We start from the raw sequence: 21,828 nt of genomic DNA on the forward strand, positions 1-21,828 counted from the left end.
TCACTCAGAAGTGCAAAAAGACTCTTAAGACATTGAGCTCCAGGTAGATGCTGATGGTAGGTAGGTGATGCTACATATCCTTCAAATATTTCTGTGTTTTAACTAGTAGCATTCATGTCTTGGTTCAGTTTTATGCCTGCACATGTGCCCTTCTGACTGGAGTCATCCCTTCTTTCATGGTTACTTGTGCAGAACCCTTACACCAGTTTGTGCAAACTTGGTAAGTTTGAATCAGGTCTGAATATTTATTGATCTGACCTTGTCCATTCTGTAGTGTGTTCTTTAATTTAATTTAATGACCGTAAAGCATTCAGGTATGTTGTCATGAAGGGTGCACTGGAAAAAAATAGGTGATTGATTGATTGATTATGTGGAAGTTTTATTCTCTCCATAGTTAACAGTGAAGCTAGTTTTCCATTGTACATTTGTGTCATCCAGGGCATACATATCTGAAGTAAACCAGCCTGCCTGCATGTATGAATCATATATGGAAGCAGCTACACTCTCGTGTAAGGATTAAATTTGTCTATTTTAATGATACACATAAATAAAAATCTTCAAAATGCAATTCAGAGTGGAAGGTTCAAAGCACAGACAGGATGTCCTTTCTCCTGCTCTCTCAGACAGTTTTCATGTCACCACACCAAGATAACTTGGCACAGACATCCCAACATTTACTTTAACCTGTTGGTCTTGGGAAGATCTGAATTCATACTGTTGCCTGCTTTTAGAAGTCACAAATATTTCCGCTTTTTATTTGTGTGTGCACCCTGTGGCATGGGAACAGCAGTCACAGGAAAACTCCAAGCTCAGAAGCTGCTGAATGGTTGTAACAGGGGGATAGAGATGGAAGCAACATGAAATCAGCTCCTTAATATGTTGAAATGTACCAAAGAACCAAAAGCAGTCTGGAAAAAAAAAAAAAAAGGGAGGATTCTTTCATGTCCAAAAAATTTCTGTTCCTAGGAGTAGCCAAAATGGCAGAGTGTTCATTTAAGTGGATTATGCTGGTATTGGTAATACACAACCTAAATACACAACCTCTCTCCATTTTTTACATGAAGAACAATGTAACAAATATTACTAGCATTTAAATTATTACTCCTGGGCAAGCAAATTAGCACCTTGCTGAGGCAACTGGGATAATGCACATACCATTTAGAGCTATGCTTCCACCTCTCTAGAGAATTGTTTATTTGTTACATATAGTTCCAATTTTGAAAGTTTTCTTCACAATTAGAACAGCCACAGATTTAACCCGCTTTCGTTTTTCTAGATGACAGGTGAAATTCCAGAGAATGGGTAGGTAGCCCACAGAGAGATTTTGCTGGAGTACATGAATACACAGTGTCTGTTTCCAAGCCCTAGACTATATTAATCACATTCTTTCTGCATTAATGTTGGACTGTCTGTAAATTTACGAAGGCCATGGATACTGTGTTTTCATGTTATAATGTCTTTATTGAATGTATTCTAGCTGAATCCTTTAAGGAAAGGCAGGTAATGTGACATAACCATCCCCAAGCAAAACTTCTTGTCTCATAATTCACCTAGTTCTCCAGTACAGCTAACGTGTAAGCATTTCTCAAAGAGCTGTGAGAGAAGGAAAATGGTGCTAAACTCCTTTTAAAATTATCCAGTCTAAACTAGTGCTGCATGCAATAAATCACATTGCTCTGAAAATCCTAAATGGGGGAATGGGCCATGGCCTCACACCTATCAGCATTATGACGAAGAATGCAGCTGTTAACACTAGGAATAACTTACTTCTGGCATATTTCTGCTTCCTTCCAAACTTGCTTCTGCACATTGAATTCCAAGTCTAGTACAGATGTCTAGCACATATGTCATTTTATCATCTCTCTCCTACTATGATGAGTACCATTTCCATTTCTCCCAGTCCCCTTCACATTTCTTACCAACTTGTAATTTCTGTAAATCCCACCATCTTCTTCCTTCCCACAGCAGCTGCCCCATAACCTTTCCCCAGATTTTTATACATCTAAAGAAATCAATATTTTACATTAGCCTCCTCAGCTTACATATATATCTTACTGTCTCCATCTAGTGCAGGTCCCCTTCTTCATTTGCCTGTTGTCTTCAGAGCTCTTTTTGAACACTCACCTCCTAGCTGTCCAGCTTTCATCACTTTCTTACTCCTTACTTTCATCACTTTGTTATTCCTTACTTCACACAGACCAACTTCAAATGGGTTTCTCTCTCATGTATCCTTCCACATATGCTGAGTTTCTACATTGTTCAAAGGACCTTAAGGAAACGGAGTAGTAGAAATGAGAGGCTGGCTGTGAAAAAACGCAGAAGGACTTGATGAGACTGAGCGCTAAAATGGCAGATGACATCCAAGGCTAATAAATGTAAAGCATTACAAATAAGAAAATTTAACTTATGAAATTATGATCTCAGAGCTGACCATTGCCATCCAGCAACCATATTTTGTGTATGTAATAAATATATACTGGATACTATGTGAGGATCTGGTCCCTTGCCTCAAATGTGACAAAGCAGAACTGGAAAGGGTTCAGAGAAGAACAGTCAGAATAATCGGAGACATGGAGCAGCCCCCAAATAATGAATAAGTAATTTGGGCTGAGAAACTGAGAGCTAAGGATGGGACATAACAATAGAAGGGGGTGAAATCTAGTGGGGCACGTACATACTACCTAGAGATTATCTCTAGGAGGCTAGTGGGCAGTGGGTTCAGAACAGACAAAAACGAGATGACACAGCATTCAGTAAGTTGTGGGACTTCTTGCCACAAGAGATCACCAAGGCTAGCAGGTACAAGGCTATAATGGCTATAACTCAAAAATTACTAGGCACCTCCACAGAAGGAAAATCTATCAAGGGCTATTAAATAAAGAAATATCACATCTGGCTCAGGAAGTCCTTGAGTTGCAAATTATTAGAAACTGGAAGATCATGCTGGGGTAATATCACTTTATATTCTTCCTTAGGTTTTTACCGTTGTTCTCTGTCAGAGACAGGATATTGAGCCAGATGGACCTTTGGTCTGACCCCACACAGCCTTTCTGATGTTCCTGTGTTCATATTCTTAACTGACCGTATGGATGCTCCTTGCACTTTCACCTTCTGCTATACAATGCCAACAAAAACCCTCCTGCTTATAGGAGCAAACTGAGGCTGAGCAAAAATAAAGGTCCCAGCGCATTTTTGCTGAAAAATCCTTTGTAAATACTTACCTACTCTTTTAATCTAGTGTAAGACCAGCATCATTGCTGAAAAAACATTCACTCTGCAGCTCTGGTCACCTGAAACAATCTGTGCAGACCTCTCCCCTTTCACCGATTCCCTACCTCCTTCTAAATTCTCATCTTAAAACCTGAATTTGTAGCCTGCCTTCAGCCTCTCAATTTCTGTCTCTCCTGGTTATTGGTCTTATGACTGAATGCTTTAATATTTTCACCATGCAAGGTCTTTATGTCACTGTTTCATGTAATCTATACCTGTGAGTTACCCATCTCGCTTTCAAGCACAGGCCATACAACAGACTGCATGGAGTCCAAAATGATCCCCATCCCCTTACTGCTTTGGGGTTTGGCTTTATTAACAAAGATATAAGCAATAAGAAAATAAAGTTCAGCTATTTCTAAGGCTTCTGCCTCATGACTGCTCAGCCAGCATCTTAGATGGACTCTCCCCAGCAAACAATTTTTATCTCCCTTTTACACAAGTGAACTAATAAGCCACCTACCTCAGTGAGTCAGCAGAACCCACGTAACCCTTTCCCAGAAGGATCAAAACTTGCTATTAGGATGGTTTGGCTCAGGCTCGTTACAGAACCATATTCTGCCCCTTGGTCTTGAATAATTTATTTGTGCAACAGACCTAGATCACTGTTTAAATCAAAATGCTACCTAAACTGTAGGCTGTGCTGTACAGTGCAAAATTAAACCAATTACTGTATCATATAATGCTCATCTTTTACAGTGTAAGATGCCCCCTACAGTACTGCAGAAAACAGCAGCCAGGCATAGTAGGAAGCCGGAGATTTTTCCAAGGGAACCAGCCTTTGGTAAAAAGTAAACTCAGTGTCAGAAGGTATTGCACACTTCCACTTTGATCCATTGAAACTTAAAACCTTGAAGTGAATTAGAAGCCTTATAGAATCTCTGAATGCCTGAAACACAAACAAGACCATGTTTCTTTATGTCTTCAAAAGTGTAATCTGAGTTTACTAAAAAAAACACAAAAAAAAACAACCCCTCAGCAAAAAAAGAACCCTCACAAGTAAAATACGTTCTTTCTCTTATTTTCCTACCCCTGTTATTGTTCAATCACCTGATTTTGAGACTCCATTCACCTGACAATAAGTAGCTATCATTTACCCTCATCCTGGCTGTCAGAAAGAGTCATCTTTGTCTTCAGAGAAGCAGGGATAACGTCTAATCAGTGAGTTATAGTTGAGAGTTTTAGGAAAAATGGCACTTGAATTTTGTTATCAGTAACCATTATTTAGATAGCATTGCTGATGTGCAATGTGGTGTCATACAGACAAGGACAAAGACCAGGCCCTCACCCTATGGAGCTTACTGTCTATATTACACAATTAAAACAGAGAATGGTACTAGCATAATAGTAATAGTGAGCTCTAAGCATCACAGTGGGAGGGAGAAGAGATGCAAGAAAGGCAAAATTTCCTGTGAGAGAGCAATACCACATCATCCCTCCATTGTTGTTTTATACTCAGCTCTGCCAGAGGGTTTTGTTGTTTCAAAATACAGCCTGTACAGAGGAGGGAACAGATAATTCCAGAGTAGAAATCAGGAGAAACTGGCCAAGGTGTTTATGAGAGAGGTGAAGGACGTGGACTGGTGACAGAGTTGGGTGCTTTGGTGTATCAAAGATGCAGTGTCACACAAGCCATGGAAGTGATGTTGTGGCAGGCCTGGCAGGTTGTGTGTCACATAAACTCACAAGGTTCTGCAGGGCATGGGAAGACCTGAGGCTCTTAACTTGGTGTACTCAATTAACATGGAAACTGTGCTCCTTCTATCCACTCTGTAAAGTGGGCTCTGTAACTCATGATACAAGCAACATGTTAATGTAACAAGCCAGCTAAACCTACCATCTCGTAAAAATGAGCTTCCAAGTACCACATTTGACGAATGCAACAATTTGTCCTTAGGTGTATGGTGCATTCTGCCAGTGCTTTAGTTATATGTCATTTTATTTTGGGGTCAGTTTGTGTATCATTCTTTTAAGGAAATCATGTTGAAAATTAATACAGGACAATCTGACTATAGACATAAAACCCTAGACTTAGCTGAGCTGCATACATAAATCAAACTGAAGTCAGTACTTCAGAAAACCAGGCTAACCTAACACTAATTTTAGCCCTAACTCCATCTCTTTAACTACATCAGAACATAATTTTTAAACTGCATTTATATTACTACATTTTTTTTTGTTGACCCAAAAATAGCAGGAACCAGCCATACTGGAGCAGAGAAGAGTCCATCTAATGAAAACAATGGTACCACAGGAATACATTCATTACTGCAGTGAACTTCTGAAAAAAAAAAGCGGCATCTTTTTTTTCCTAATATTCAGCTTTGCCTCTCCTACTTAGTGAAGCAAAACAGTACACGTATTTCCCTGAACTGTCTTATTTCTGTAGACATCCATGAGATTGGTGCAGAAAATGGAGCCTACCTGGCAGTATCTTCTCAGTGGCATAAAGTAAAACTGATTAAGAGAGAAACATTCTTCAAGTTCCTCGAAAAGGCCGTTGGCTTCTTCCATTTATGATCAAAAAGATCCTAGAAAAAATATGTCCACTCTTTAACGAGACTAGGAAATTGAAATAACCAAAATGGGATGTGATTGGTCTTTTTACTTGAGGTGCTTTTGCTACTGAAACATCGTCTGTCTCCTAACAGCTTCTAACATTGTGCTCCTACCTACATGGATCATTTAACACTAGCATCTTCTTTCTGACAAACCACAAATACTTCCAAAACTTGACCTCTTCCCTTTATCGCTTTTGATTAAGAATAGAACTATCTGCAAGAAATGCCCTACAAACCACAAAGGATTATCAGAAATATAATGATGAGTGATTCAGAGACTCTGTGGCTCTGCTTGTGTTTCTGTAATCTCATCTTGGTCACTCTTCCCTTCGCTGCTGAAGCTTTGCTGTAGTTTCTTCTAGTCGGTTTCTCCAAGCAGCAATAATGGCATCATCATCCATCTCTTCTTCCTCTTCTTCACGCATGGTTCGCCTGTACTGTGAGAACTGTCTAGATGCAAATCTTTCTTCACTTTGTTCCACTTTTGCCTCCTTTCCATCCTCTTCAGACTTTGAAAAGCTCTGCCTGAACTTTCTCTTAGCTCCAAATTCTGACATGTCTGACGTGGCTTCCTCTTCACATGCCTCCACATGATATCTAACTCTACTCTGTGTAGGTGGTTCAGGGAATTCAGAGTCAAAGGATGGTTCAAGTGTTTGTCTGAAAACACGGAGCTCTGGGCAATTTTCTCTGGAACTTGTCTCACTGATCCTTGACCTTGAGAACTTATACATATTCTTGTCCTCTTTTGCAGAAGCAGAGGAAAATCTTGACATGGTTCTCAGTGAATCTCCTTTTGACTCGTAGGAAGAAGAGCTGTCCAGCTCTTCTCTTTGGGATCTGGAGATTCTGTAACTGGATGTTTCAGAATCCATCTCTCTAACTGTGGATGATCTGCTGTATTTCTCTCTAGCCTTCTTGCTTTGACCATAAAATGATGATGGCTCTCTTTCTGCTTTCAGGCTGCTGAGCCACTTGGTAATATCAGTCTCTGTCTCTGACTTCGGTACACCTGTGTTTGCAGGTTGACTGAATAGATCAAAGATTCTGTCAGTTGCTTCAACATGTGCTTGCAAGGGGTGCCTGTGGCTGTTTGTTGTACTCTCTCTGTCATCTTCTATTTCCTTGCCCTCTCCTTTGGTTGTCTTTTTTTTAAATGAAGTGCTCCGTTTATTGTCTCTGATCACCTTTTCAGTTTGGTAATCTGTCATTTTCTCTCTCATTTCCATTTGCATCTCCTTCTCCTTCCTCCTGATTTTCTTTAAATCAACCTCATCAGCAAAGAGGCTGTACAGTGGCTTGCTTGTCTGTGTTGTCTTCATGTTTGAACCAGTCCTTTCTGTCCTTGCATTTGCTGAGGTATTGCAAGACAGGACAGGCTGAGACTCAGTCTTGTGCATGTCCTGCTGGCGAAGCTGAGAGGTAGCAAGAGATGAGTTACTTCGAGCACAAAGAGGATAAACTTTATCATCATCTACACCCCTGCCAAGGTCTCCTGACATTATGGAGGCCATTGCAGATGATGGACGGGACAGCATCATGATCTCATTTTGCTTCTGAGCAATGGTTTCACTGACCACGTTAGCGATCCAGTTCTGAATGCTTGCCATGGATATTGTATCACCTGGGCCGACTGGGAGGTTGGGAAGGGTTATACTTGGCATCTGAGGCTGCATTGCCCCTGTATTGCTCCTGGTCTGTGATAAAGATGAATGATTTGTCTGCATGCTCAGTGCAGAAGCTGCATCCTCGGCACCGCCTGCAGAAGGTTCTGAGGCCCAGAAAGCTGACAGTGGGATACTCCCACTCATCGTACTGTCTGTCTCCCAGCTACACATGGACTGGCTTTCTGCTAAGATCTTCTTTGTACGTTCAAGGAGCTCTACACGCCTCTGCTTCTTTTTAGCTGATGCAGAATCCTCGCTTTTGGCGAATTCCACAAATTCCTCCTTGCTTTCACTGCCCACCTTCTTCTGGCGCTTCATTTTCCAAGCTTGGTAGGCAGTCAGGTTAATATCTGACAAACTCTTTCCTTCTGTCCCCTCTATACCTGCATGGCTGCCATCTTCTGCTGGAGATGGTGCACCAGATGATGATGGTTCTAAATCCTTCTTGTGAAAGCCAAACTGAATCCTCTTGATCTTCCACCTTTCCAGAGGAGTCAATTTGTCTTTCTTCTTTTGGCAGAAATTGTAAAAGGAGCTACTGTCTGAAAGCACACTCTCCTCATCCACATCCCTGTCCTCTCCTGTTTCTGGGGGTTGTCTCTTCCCACAGTTTTTATTCTTAGAATGATACCTTCGAGCAGCTTCCTTCTCAATCTCCAGAAGCCTCTGGTTCCACATGTCCCAGGTGCTCTCTGAAGACATAGAGCCTGTGCGGCTCCTCCTCATCCTGCTTAAGCTACTGGCTTCCAGCTGTTGTCTTAGGGTTCGGATCTCAAAACTGCTCACACTCTCAACATCATGAAATTCACCTGGTGGGTAAGGTTTTCCTCCCATGCTGGCATCTCTGTACTCCTCTCTAGGTGGACTCTCAATTTGATATTTCTCATTTCTGCACTGCCAGTCATGGATCCTCTGTTCCACATCCTCCTCAGATTGTTCCCCTTCCTGATCCAGAAACTTTGGTGATGTTCTTCTACCATGGTTAACTCCGGGTTCCTTTGTAGGCAGGCCTTGTTTCTTCCTCCATTCCTCATACAAGTGTTCCTCTTCCTCCTCACTGATGAGGGTGGAGTGTTTGGAAACCCAGCTAGTTTTTTCCACTGATGAAGAGCTCATTAAACTACCCAGCAGGCTGGTGGTGTCCTCTTCTTCTACTGTGATGGAGTGGGCTTTGGCTCCCATGACACTTTCTGAGTCCCCAGCTCCAGATGGCTGGGAAGAAGTCCCTGCACTGACAACAGGACTTTGACTAGGAGTGATTTCTTCACTTCCAGTATGCTCCAGCTCTCGCTCTTCCAACAATTGCTCATTGAGATCCCTTAGCTGTTTCAGAAAGCCATCATTGGGGTAAATGGCACGCTTCTTTCTCAGAGTCATCAGAGCCTCCAAAACAGTCATGTGGTGGTAGATCATCAGGTAAGCAGCCACCAGCACAGCTGAGCGACTGATCCCCATTTCACTGTTGACAAGGATTTTGCCTACAGATATTGAATAGAGAAGCAATTAGCTATTTCCAATAACATAGAGAAGTTGCCCTGATATATATCACAAAAGGATTCTCTGAATAGTGTTAAAAATTATATGCTATATGTTTCGGTAACTGAAAGCAGTACTAAATATTTGTTAGCTTTATCTTAACAAAATCTAGATATGTATGAATAAAAAGCACATTAGTTTTAAAAGTCATGGGCAGGCACATTTTAAAACAAATAATATTTGTATTTTCACCTACACACTTCACTTCCCCAAATAATCAGAAAGCTGTTAATACATATTAGAAAGACAAGTGACACACTATTCTTGACTTGCTGGCTGACATGGGGTAAGATGTTTAAGCCTTCCATGCTTCAGTTTCCCCATATGTAAAAAGGGAGATACCAGCATTAGCCTCCAGGAAGGTACTAGGAGGATACTCAAATAACTTTTTTTTTTTTTTTTTTTTTTTTTTTTTTTTTTTTTTTTTTTTTTTTTTTTACAGCACATTATAGGACTGAAATACAATTTAATATTATTTTTATTATTTTTTTCCAGAATCCACATCTGCTTTTTTGCAAGGTACATTCAAAGATTTGCATATAGACTAGCTAGAGGCCAGAGTCATAGTGTATCTCAGCACGAGAGAACCAAGCAACTAGCAGAAGAGAGCAGACCTTGACTCTGACAAATTGGTTGATACAGCTGCTTCAAACTGCTGGTAACCACTGTTCTGCAAACAGTGACTGCAAGGGATAGAGCCAAAGCTGAGGATATGCTTTATTTCACAGCATTTACACAAGAACCACCTCTTTCAGAAAACTAAGCTTTGGCACAGAATTATTTTTAAAGTTACTTTTATAGCAAATTACAGCTAAAGGAAAGCTTGTAAATATGAAGAGAGGGTAAATGAGGATTTGCTAGCTTGCAAATAACTGAAATTACTGTTTCTACATGTATGATAAAATCCAGTTTAATTAAACTGTTTGCACTGAAACTTAATGAAGCCAGTTTAAACACCACTCTTCTGCCTGCTGATATGTTACTGCAAATATTTACCTAATGAACCTATTTGTACAATCCCAAAATGTCTTTTACACTTAGTATCAAGAGCCTCAGTTGCCTTCCAAGTGTTTTGAACAGCCAGTGAAGTCTATCTAAAAGCTCACCAAAAGGGGGAGACCTCATTCCTCTGCTTTCTTTCAAAGCTTCTCTGTCTCCTTTCCTGTGTCAGCTCAGGTACTCACTGGACCCTTAAATGAGGTAGTTCAGCAGACTAACCCAAGTGAAACCCATCTCTTCCCTGCTTGACTGTAATTTTTGCTAGTTTAGTGAGCTGAAGGGTCAATGAATGCCATCAGCAGTAAGCACCTGTACTATGCCAAGTGTAGCAATGGGAGTTATGAGGAACATCAATGCTCTTCCATATGCCTCCTCATGGTGCTTGGTAAGCTATTAAAATTGGCTCAACTTTTCTTATGTAGTAACAAAACTTCTCACTTTTCTTCCTGTCACTTCTACTAGGGGGTAATCTGTTGTGTCTTTACAAAAATTACATGCATTGAATATATATATGAAGAGTATCAGTGATATCACTGATTATGGTGTTCATTTTCATATTGAATTCCATAAATATATTTCTAGCTCTCCACTGAAACTGCAAAAAAATTGATCAGCACGTACTGGAGGTCCACAGAATAACAATTGCCATGAAAGAGGAGCCCAGCAAATTATACAGTAGCTTGGGTGTACACCCAGGTGTTCAACCCAGCTGTTTGGATTGTTCTAGTAAATCAGCCTGTTCTTTTGCATCTTGGCAAAAGTGAAACTTGCAGTGTACAATATATATCAATATATAGTATTACATAATATTAATATCTTAAAAATATTTATTGTAGCAGGGCTTTACCTCTTTGCAATAGGTACTTTTATAGCAGCTGAGGGAGGTGCCTTACAGCCAGGTTGAGTCTGAAGACAGGGCTTGCAGCAAGAACAGTCAGGCTGCCTACTCTCACTAGTTTACCCCCTCCTGTTTTGATTGGGGCATGGCAAAAAGAGGCAAGAAATGTTCCCTGTAAATGGATAAAAAGAACGAAGTATCTGCCTTCTACCCAGCTACAAATGTGGCATCAGCTGTTCATCATAGTAACGCTTCCACCCATTAATTCCCAAGCACTATGGAACCACGGCAATCTCCTCTTACCCCTGTAAGTCAGCAGTGCTTCATCAAGGAACTCTGCAGCTGGGCGAAAGTGTTTGGAGATATCCATGTCTGGAAAATCATCCACTTCGATGCCCAGGTACTGGATATTCAGACCGTTGTAGAAAGCTGGGCCTGTGTATACACCTGTACCATGAGCTGCATTCAAGACATGTGTGATCCCCAATCTTTTCAAACGGCTTTTGTTCACTGCAACACTTCTTCAGAAAGGAAAAAAAGGTTAGGTATCAGTGCTCCCAGTAGGAGAGAAAGTGTCTGTTACAGGTCTACAGAGCTCCCAGTCTTTATATACACTGTATCTAACATGTGGCTCCCCTCAGACCTTAATGTCTTTTGAGAGTTCTACAGGTATTGTAGAACTGGGAAAAGAAAATGAGAAACCTGCACTCACCCCTAGAGCTGCATGTGCTGTTTCCAGTCCAGCTTGATTTTAAACTCATCCTGCCATCCTAAGTTCAGGCTGATTACTTATTTCTCAATTTTTATCACACCATAATTGTTGCTTTACCCTCTATCCACTAATTCTGTCTGGTCACTTGCACAGGTGTCTCAGCTGAGCCACAGTACAGAAGACCTAACCATTTCCACTCAGTATTTGATATGTTTCTTTTTTAACTCTCTTTTACATAATAAAGACTTTACTTCCAATTTCAAGGCCAGTTCCAATCAGAACAGTGTAATTTGTGCTCATTTGCCTTTTCCTCTCCCAAATTGTTGAAGCATCAAAAGAGCACAGGGAAGTTGCTGATTCTAATCCAGAAGTATTTTTCAGTGCAGAGGTCTTTGTGAGTATATTCTGAAAACCACTTTGGAGCTCTCTGGGGATGAAAGGTATTAGATACATATAACACATGTTATGCCTTCAATGGTTCCATCTGACCCTTCACTGGAATCTCACGCAACTTGATGACAAAAGCTGACACTCACTTTTCTGCTATGAAGACATTAGGCCAGACTTCATCCACAGCATCCCTGGGGGTCTCTAGCCTGTCCTTGACAAGTGCCCTCTGCAAATCCATCACACATGGTGTGTTAAACAAGCTGGTGTCATCAATCTTTTGCTTAACTCGGTTGTACAGATCTTCCACCATCAGCTGCCGTGCAGACTCTAACATCCTGGGACATGCTGAGTCTACATTGGCATCCTTTGTCTTCAGTTCTGGAATAAACTGACATTGTAACTAAAAGTATGTAAAACCCATGCAAACATATGACCTGTCATTCTTTGTTCTTTCTTTGTCAATTCTTTGTGGATTGCTTTTTTTCCCAGTAACATCACACCATCCTGTCTGCCATGTCTGCATTATGTGCTCATCTAGAAGCCTTAAGGTAGTAATGGGAAGAGCATATTGCACTGTCTTCTCAGTACACAGACCCACATTGGCCAAAGGCCTGGGATTTGAGGGCTCACTCATTCTAGCTCCAGAAGAAAGCAGTCTACAGCTTCCTGAGGAGGAGAAGTGGAGAAGGAGGTGCTGAGCTCTTCTCCCTGCTATCCAGTGATAAGACACGTAGGAATAGTTCAAAGATGTGCCGGGGAGGTTCAGACTGGACATTAGGAAGCTTTTCTTTACAGTGGTCAAATACTGGAACAGGCTTCCTAAACAGGTGATCAATGGCCCATCCCTGTCAGTGTTTAACAGGCCTTTGGACAATGCCCTTAGTAACATGCTTGAGCTTTTGGTCACCCTAAAGTGGTCAGGCACTTGGACTAGATGATCACTGTAGGTCGCTTCCAGCTGAAATATTCTATTCTGTTCTATTCTATTCCGTTTGTTACAGGGCAACCATCAAACTGTATTCATCACTGTGGAAGATGATTCTGCCACAGATTCAGTTCACAACTTCAAAGGAAGTCACCAAAGCTTTCTGTAAATTGTCATTTCTTTGTGGTTTCCATCTCTGTCTCAGGTGGGGCTTTTTTATCATTTAGGACCTCTGTATGAGAAAGGCAAACCAAGTGCAACTCAAGTTTCTACTACTTACATATTTATTTTACTCTATATCTCCTCTTACCTTCATTGATTATCTGCTTGGCAGCCACAGCAGATGACAGATGGATTGGCTCCATGAAGATGCTCTCTGTATCAGCATCCGACATCACTGAATACCTGCCAGCCAACCACACTGCCTATTAGGCAAATGCCCTCCACTGGGATCCCATCTCCAGACTTCAGCCCTTTTCAACCATTCCAGAAGAGAGCAGAAGTAACTGGTAGAAGGAAGCCTCAGCTTTTCTACCAGCCCTCAACCCCTGCTCTCCAGTGTGGCACTACAGGCTTCAAATATGCTGTGGTATCCGGTGTTTGCAGGATGCAGACAGGTACCACGCAGAAAAGCTGCAGTGGGCTGGGAGTGCAAGAGAATAGACTGGTGGAGGAGTTTTTGGGTAGAGAAGATCAGTGTCTGCTTTGGGAGTGGGACAGGGAAGGATCACAAGGAATAGCCTCATGAGTAGCTCTCAATTAAGATAGACATAAACATTGTCCTAACTAGAATTTATTGAACAATTCAAAACAGATTATGCTAGAAAACTGTTTTTTTCCTATCAGCTAATTACCAAGAGGCATCCTTTTGAGTTATTGCAAGCTGCAATACAAGCATTAAGATTGAAGCCTATGAATCTCTCTCTGAGTACTCATTGAACACTTTGTAGCATGAATCTATGGACAGTCTTTCCACTTACACAGCATTGTCTATCTGCAGGTTAGTAAATAAATATGAAACCCACAAACACCTTTGACAGCAGTTCTCTGACACAGCGTGATTTACATACGTTTTTGTTAAGCTAAAAAGGGCTACAAAACCAAAGGTATTTCCAACTAGGTCGACCTGTACAGTCCAAGCAAATCTTTCCTTATTTAGACTATCTTAACAAAATGTTTTACAGAGCTTTTTCCCTGATGCACATCCTCTAGATTTCCTTCCAAATAGATGGCACAGATCATCAGGACAAGTTTGTAGCCACTACAGCTGGCAATGAAGGCTTGCAGTACTTGCAACACACTGTGTGGTTTTGTTTAATTAAAGCAGGAGAGGGAGGATGATTAACGTGCGGTCAGGGTGCAGCAAGTGTCTGGAGAGCTCAACTGCCTTCATTCTCCAGAATCAAAATGGAGGGCACAGCCATAGAAAACGACTTAATGGGCTCATCTAGGTCATTTGGTTGGGTTCCAACACTTGTCAACTGTGACTGAAAGTAATCCTTTTCCAGCCCTTCAAAGGAGTTTATGAGATGAGCAAAAGGAGTCTCAGTCTCATTTACAGGAGCTGGCACAAATTTGCAGCTATTCCCTGCTTTCAATTCCTTTTGCTGGAAAGGTTGCCTCCAATCTTAATAAAAAGATAACAGTTGGTAATAATCTGCCACTACAGCCTCAAGAGATTTTAGCTGTAGCTTCCTCAAGCATCCATGAAACACATAGGTACAGAACTGCTCAAGCCTGGATGCTTCAAGTGCCTCATTCTGGTTGGGAAGGACCTTACCATTTTCATCATTGCTCTTGACATTGACAGCAAGACAAAAAGGAGGAAAAAGAAAAAAAAAGAAGAGAAGGAAAAGGAAGGGAAGGCAAGAGAAGGCAAAGGGATACACAGGAGAGGTGTTTCTGTTCACTTTGAGTGACTGATGAGCAGTAGGAGAGTGACTTACCAAGTTCAATACATGATTTTACTGTGAGTTCAGTGAACAATTTTAAACCACATTTAGTTAAATTAAATAAGCACTCTCTCTTCATTTTTCTGCAGTGACCCACAGGTAATGGGAAATATTTCATAACCTCCCACTTGTTGAGGGCCACTGGGATGCGGTCTTCTCAATCCCCACTCACTGCCTTCAGCTTAAATCATCTCAAAGTGTACAGAAAGCCCTGCAGAGCATTTTGCTTTAGGAAAAAGAGTACAAATTGATGTTTTTTTTTCCTTATTTTAAGAGAAAACACACGTAATCATGCTTGTTTTGCTTGAGGTAACTCAATTTCTGCTTGCGCTGTGACAGCCTCCTGTTTAGTCCCTGAAGCCTGTAGCTAAGGATGATTCTGAAGCATCCCAAATCCAAAGACCCTCAGTCTTTTAGGGGCTGGGAAAGGCTAATATCAACATAAAAAAATCCACAGGTCCTTAAAATAGAAAGACAGGGCTGAATTTGGGAAGAGAAATTCCAGCATGGGCGTGGATGTAAGAGGTTGAGACAGGGAAGAACAACAATACCACCCTGTAGTAATGCTTTCTGCAACTTAACCCCCCTGTGTGTGCATACACTTTTAGCAGCATGGATTAAGTAGTGCAGGAGTCCTGTCTCTGAATTCTCTCTCCTTGCTGGCACGCTAACCCCCACCACAGAAAAGGGAAGCTCTGGGATCCATGCTTGATCAGAGTGTGGGTGTGGAGAAGAGGTGTTAGAAGAGGCAGGAAGGCAAGCTGATCTATTACTGTGCTACCAGGAGGCCGTGGCAGCGCCTGCGGCAAAGCATACTCACCGGCTGGGTGAGGGGCTGCGGAGGTAGTGGGCCTGCACGGCTTTCACGTCTGGTCCCTCATCCTCCTCACTGGGCACCACTTGCTCGCTGTCCAAATCTCTGCTGCTGGCCATGGCAGCTGTGAGAGGATCTGCTGCAAGGGGAGCATGGCAGGAGGGAGGGTGTTATAGAGGAGGCCAATCTGGGTGGCGGTGGTGGTGGGGGGTATGGCAGAAGGGGCTCCCACATCTTACTTCTACAACCCTGTGAGGGGCCCTTGCCACAAGACAGCCACACTGGCCCCTCTGCCAGGGTGCCTGCCATTCCTGAAGCCTTGTGCAGCTCCCTGGCTGCTGCCCAGCAAGCACCCATATCCTTCTTGCCTGTGAGGAAGGCCAGGAAGGAAGGGAAGAAACTCTATCCCCTCCCTGGCTGGCTCAGCCATGCATGGTGGCTGGAAGGAGCTGTACATAGCCAGAGCTGGACTGGAAGGAACATGAGGGGCAAGAAACATGAGACCTCACCTCCCCAAAATGAAACACTCCTGAAAACTCAAGGCCAAATGTACTTCAAGCCTTGGGCCTTTGTCCTTGTAATCCTTTGTGTGCAATCTGCTGTGCCTGCCCTGGGCATGGGAGACCAAGGGGGCCACAGCTTGGTTAGGAGCATGAAAACACAGCAGCCGATGTTCCCTGGGTCCAAGCAGGGTGACTCCTGTCCCGCTGCGCCATGACTGCTGCTGGCGGCTCCAAAGGGCCAAGCAGCCAGACTCAGGAGGGAGAACCGCAACCATGTGCCACTAGTGGGTGAGGAGCAGCTGCTGCTCATGGGGCAGTGTGAGAAGGGGGAGCAAAGAAAGGGCACTTACCCCTGTGCTACTAGTGGGTGAGGAGCAGCTGCTGCTCACTGGGGCAGTGTGAGAAGGGGGAGCAAAGAAAGGGCACTTACCCCTGTGCTGGGGGTCCCTGCTGGAGGTACGGAGATGAAGTCCAGTGAAGAGGGCAGGAAACCTGGCAGGGGACAGTACTGGGGGGAGAGAAATCAGCCCTCCACTCTCACTCTTTCTGTGGCTTCTTCATCAAGGGGCAGGACAAGTGTCAGCACCAAACCTCTATCAGCTTTCTAAATATAGTGCTATCCTAACACTGGCTGCTGGATTGCACAGGGAAAGAATTCAGTGCCTCATAGATGGCAGCTGGTCAAGCACTTAACTCCTTCCCTGCTGTGAGCTGGATCCTCTGATTTTTCCCAGTTGCAGGAGGAGCCCAGAGAAGAGCCCAGAGCCAGTGGGGCTGAACCTCTGCCTGCAGGGAGCATCCAGGCAAGCAGGATCCCACAAGCACAAAGTGAAATGCTGGTATGACTTCTGATGTCCTTGGGAAACACAGTGAAGCAGACTACCTGGTCTTCTGCAAGGGTTTTGATATTGTTCCCCACAACATTCTTGCCTCTAATTTGGAGACAGTTGGATTTGATGGATGGACTATTCAATGGCTAATGAATTGGCTGGATGGCTGCATCCAGTTACAGTCAGTATCCAAGTATCCAATACTGATCTCCAAGTACTAATCAGTACTTGGAGATCAGTAACAAGTGGTGTCCCTCAAGCTTCTGTACTGGGGCCAGTACTGTTCAATATATTTATTAATGACATAGACAGTGGGACTGTGTGCACCCTTGGAAATTTTGTGGATGACACCAAGCTCAGTGATGCAGTTGATTTGGTAGAGGGAAGGGATGCCATCCAGCATAACATGAACAGGCTTGAGGAATGGACCCATGTGAGCCTCATGAGGTTCAACAAGGCCAAGTGCAAGGTCCTGCACCTGTGTCAGGGTAATCCCCAATAGCAGTGCAGTCTGGGGGATGAAGGGATTGAGAGCAGCCCTGCAGAGGACTGAGGATAATGGTGGATGAAAAACTGGATGAGAACCAGCAACATGCTTCGCAGCCCAGAAAGCCTGGGTAGCATCAGAAGGAGTGTGACCAGTAGGTTGAGTGAGGTAATTCTCCTGCTCTACTCTGCTCCTGTGAGATCTCACCTGCAGCACTGCATCCAGCTCTGGAGCCCCCAGTACAAGACATTGACCTGTCAGAGAAGGCCCCAGGGAGGGACACGAAAATTGTGAGAGGGCTGGAGCACCTCTCCTATAGAGAAAGGCTGAGAGAGTTGGGGTTCCTCAGCCTGGAGAAGAGAAGGCTCTGGGGAGACCTTATTGCAGCCCTTCAGTACTTAAATACTATAAAAAAGATGGAAAAACACTTTTTACCAGGGTCTGCAGTGACAGAGTAGATTTAGATTAGATATAAAGAAGAAATCCTTTACTATGAGGATGGTGAGACACTCAACAGGTTGCCCACGGAAGGCTGGGGGTGCCCCATCACTGAGGTGTTCCAGGTCAGGTTGGAAGAGGTTTTGAGCAACCTGATCTAGTGAAAAATGTCCATGCTTGTGGCAGGGGGGTTAGACCAGATGATCTTGAAAGGTCCCTTCTGACCCAAACCATTCTGTGATTTTATGATTGTACGGTCATCTGAATTTTGTTCTTGCAAGAGCTAGGACTGAGGTACACTGTGTCTTCTTTGATTTTCAAAGTTCCCATCTCTTGACTTTCCAGCAAAGCTTGTGAGTCAGGCTGGTCTGAGGCAGACCAGATGAAAACCCAACTGCTATTTACCTGTACTGAGGGCTCCAGTTCTGAGTCATGCAATGACATCCCACTGTTGATTCCTTTTGCAAACAAACAAGCAAACAAGAAAGGAAGTGGAAAAGAAAACTGACCTATCTCATACTACAGATACCTTTGATGCCGCATCATGCTGCATAAGCCTGCATACCTCCCTTCCTTCAGACATGAGCGCTGCATCCCCACATGGGGATGGGGCTACAACTGTAGGGATGCCACATCATGGCAGGGAAGAGCTGTGAAACAGGCACTCAAGTCTTTGTGTTCTCCTATCCTAGACTGGTGTTAATACAGTTACTGGGGTGAGCAAGCAGGAACAAGAGAAAGTGGTATATTGAATCTCACGTGTCATGTAAAGGGAAGAAATGGATTACTGATTACAGGTTTGAAGACATCCTAATAATTTCTTGCACCAAGAGAGCTGTGTCCTCTGGGCAATGCAATTTTTATCTGCTTCTGCAATGCAGTGCCACGTATGTTCTTATCAATTACTGCTAATTGAGGCAGAAAGTGATCTAAAGATACTTGCGAATGGACTCTCTTATTATCAGAGACCAGAATTTTCAAAGAACCTAACTGTTGTGGGAGCATGTATTCCATTGATATACAATAAAAACTTTTAAGTCACTGAGCTGCTTCTGAAAATCCTGTTTGTGAATCTTTAGGATACAGCTGCAGCAGGGTATGATGGCTAAACCTGAAAGCCCTGCCATGCCCACCACAACTATCCACATGCAGAGATGCAGAAAGGACTGTGTACGTTGCAGACTTGTGGAGAACACGCAGACTGCAGGCAGCCTGGCAGCTCTTCCTCCCTGCTTGTTACAAGCTGTTCCTTTTTGGGCTCAAGATGACCATCCAGAACAGAAGCAAGGATGATGGAAATCTTTGCTAATGAACATTTGCACATACAAACATAGCCAAAAGTAACAACCTGTAAGTGGCTGGGCATCTGTCAGTGATGATTAATATATCCATTCACAGATAAACCCAAACTGAATGTGGCCAGGTGCTGTCCTCTTAGGCGGGAATGATGAGACCTTGATCGAAGGTTCCTCTTTCTCAGTCTTAACAAGAGTTACTATCATTTAGTGTTAGCACTATGCTACCTACACATTAAACTTCATAGGCAAGCCTTATCATAGTATGTATTTTTGGCAAGACAATGAAGCCCCCCTAATTTCATATTAAAGCTTTTAATGTCAATGACAGTTTCATCTAAATATGCTAATAGTATCCCCTAAAAATCCTATATAGAGCAAAAGGATTTCCCAGATCTGCTGCCATCAGCAAAAATGTAAGGAGTTTAAGGGCTTGCATTGCCCATGGGTGAGTGTTGAAGAAGTCGATGTGTGTCAGCCTATGCTAAGACACAGACTTGTGTTAGCGTAAGTGGGGCCATGGCAAAGCTAACAGAACTAACAAAATAAATAAAGTGCATCTAAACAAGTGTCTTAATATCAGATTTATGTAAGTAACAGTTATTGAGACATATGCTGTCTATGACACCTAGGAAACCAGTCTTATTTAGCTGAGTCTCCAAACAAACAGAACATTATCTTAGCACCAACTTATTTGTAATGCAATTATGTGGCTGATAGAGGCAGGGTAAAATTGTTCCCACAGTGAATCATTTCCACACCAGCATTTCTACACAGACACCAGGTAAGGCAGCCTGTCCAAGGTAAGGACTGTGAGATGAAATACAGTGCCTGTCCCTCCCAACTAGCACAGTGGAACTAGATGCATGCCAATATGCTTGGAGAGGATGCACCTTGTTACTTTTACAGTTAAATGACAAATTTATATTAAAACAGTTCATTTGTTTCAGTGTTAATGTGCAGTGCTTAATCTGCATTGCTGGTATTTAGACAGATTGCTAAACTCAGACCTGCTTTAGGTATTTGAAGAACACTATGTGCACTGTTTTCAGCTTAACTTTGCACATTCTCTCTATTGTGGGTTTTTACTGGCAAGTTAAGAAAACACACTAAACACCATGTATTTCCACAAGCAGTGGGATTAAAAAGCCTGGTTTCCAATGGACATGTGTTCCGCAGTCCAGATGCCCCAGTGTGATAAACACCCCTCATGGAGCCACAGCTCTGGCTCCTGTGCTTGCTCACTATACCACATTTCCCTACCTGCCTGGCTCTGCAAAAGATGAGACAGACCATGGTCAGGTGCACTGGCTGCACAACCACGGATTCTTGGAATGGAAAAACAATAACCAATGCCTAAGAGGTACCATTAATTTAGATTTCTCTTTTATCCCAGCTGATTGGGATTGCTGATTTTTATGAGACTGAAAGGAACTTCCCATCTTTAAGATTACGATCTGTCTGTCAAATTTAACTGAAATTGGTCAAATGGGTTTTGAAATTATTGTGGAGAAGAGAGCGAAGAGTTGTTGTATAAATGACAATGAAAGTCTTATTTCTGTGAAAAGGATAAAAGCAAGCTTACCAAGTTGGTACAGAATGTATCAGAGACTGTAAACCAAGCTCTTCTGGTGAACATTCAAAACTGTTATGTAGAGAACTAACAGAGGGAAGCATGGGCAGATGGTGTACAGTGATGGCAATTCTGTCACTATCTCTGTTCATCAGATTCAGTTAAAATATTAAACAGAAGCAAAATTGAAAGAGTGAAAACTAATGATCCCACAGCCTCTCCAGGGAGAGGAGGTATCTAGTCCAACCCTCAGCTAAGGCAGGGCCACGTAGAGCAGGTTTCACAGGAAAGCATCCAAGCAAGCTTTGAATGTCTCCGGAGAGGGAGACTCCACAACCCCCTTGGCAGCCTGTTCCAGTTCTCTGCCACCCTCAAAGTGAAGATGCTGAGATGAAACTTCTTGTGCCTTAGTTTATGGCCATTGCTCCTCATCCTGTCACTGGGCACCACTGAAAAGAGTCTGGCACGGTCCTCCTGGCACCTGCCTTTGAGATACTGATCTGTATTGATGAGATCCCCTCTCAGTCTCCTCTTCTCCAGACTAACCAGGCCCAGCTCCTGCAATCTCTCCTCATAAGGGAGATGCTCCAGACCCATGATCATCCTTGTGGCCCTCCGCTGGACCCTCTCCAGTATTTCCTTGTCTTTCTGTGCTGAGGAGCCCAGAACTGCACACAGTACTCCAGATGGTGTCTCACAGGTGTTGAGTAGATGGGGAGAATCACCTCCCTCGACCTGTTGGACACACTCCTCCCAGTGCACCCCAGGATACTATTTGCCCTCTTGGCCACAAGGGCATACTGCTGGCTCATCAGTATGAGCCAACTGATCATCCAGCAATACTCCCAGGTCCCTCTCAGCTGAACTGCTCTCTAGGAGGTCAGCCCCCACCCTGTACTGGTAATTGGGGTTCTTCCTTCCCAAATGGAGGACCCTACACTTGCCTTATAATGCAGTGTATCAAAGATGTACACATATAGCAGGAAGGATTCTTTTCCTTTGAAAGATTGCCAAGGAATACAGTTTCTGTACTCATAC

The 21,828-nt window shown here is 43.1% G+C and overlaps 1 protein-coding gene and 1 long non-coding RNA gene across 4 annotated transcripts in view; one reads left to right on the plus strand and one right to left on the minus strand.

Moving 5' to 3' along the window:
* The window catches only part of LOC134161619 (uncharacterized), a 226,094-nt gene that overhangs the window by 118,979 nt on the left and 85,287 nt on the right, over positions 1-21,828 (plus strand). The gene's annotated exons all lie outside the window — the stretch shown is intronic.
* STYXL2 (serine/threonine/tyrosine interacting like 2) lies at positions 355-16,734 on the minus strand. 3 transcript variants are annotated; one of them, XR_009964054.1, is made up of 7 exons: positions 16,598-16,734; positions 15,671-15,803; positions 13,209-13,303; positions 12,120-12,351; positions 11,175-11,392; positions 5,695-8,976; positions 511-2,268 (listed from the first exon to the last, which is right to left on the minus strand). XR_009964054.1 is itself a non-coding variant. In XM_062614621.1 (6 exons), exons 2-6 carry the CDS (start codon positions 15,781-15,783, stop codon positions 6,149-6,151), a joined length of 3,486 nt encoding a protein of 1,161 aa, XP_062470605.1. In that variant the 5' UTR covers positions 15,784-15,803; positions 16,598-16,734; the 3' UTR covers positions 355-6,148. The 3 variants fall into 3 exon arrangements, 2 of the variants coding, with proteins under 2 accessions (XP_062470605.1, XP_062470607.1); XM_062614621.1 differs by having other exon boundaries at positions 355-8,976; XM_062614623.1 differs by having other exon boundaries at positions 355-8,976; positions 15,671-15,800; positions 16,598-16,720.

Source organism: Pezoporus occidentalis, unplaced genomic scaffold, assembly GCF_034315485.1.
Source record: "Pezoporus occidentalis ecotype Australia unplaced genomic scaffold, CSIRO_AGI_Poc_V1 ctg177, whole genome shotgun sequence".
NCBI classification, from domain to species: Eukaryota; Metazoa; Chordata; class Aves; order Psittaciformes; family Psittacidae; genus Pezoporus; species Pezoporus occidentalis.

What these genes read in the sequence shown, in the direction of transcription:
- STYXL2 (XM_062614621.1), bottom strand. Translation starts at nt 15,783, where the DNA reads ATGGCCAGCAGCAGAGATTTGGACAGCGAGCAAGTGGTGCCCAGTGAG. An exon ending in CGCAGCCCCTCACCCAGCCG is followed by an intron (nt 13,304 to 15,670) that starts GTGAGTATGCTT and finishes GTTGGCTGGCAG; the next exon opens with GTATTCAGTGATGTCGGATG. An exon ending in CAAGCAGATAATCAATGAAG is followed by an intron (nt 12,352 to 13,208) that starts GTAAGAGGAGAT and finishes AGTTTATTCCAG; the next exon opens with AACTGAAGACAAAGGATGCC.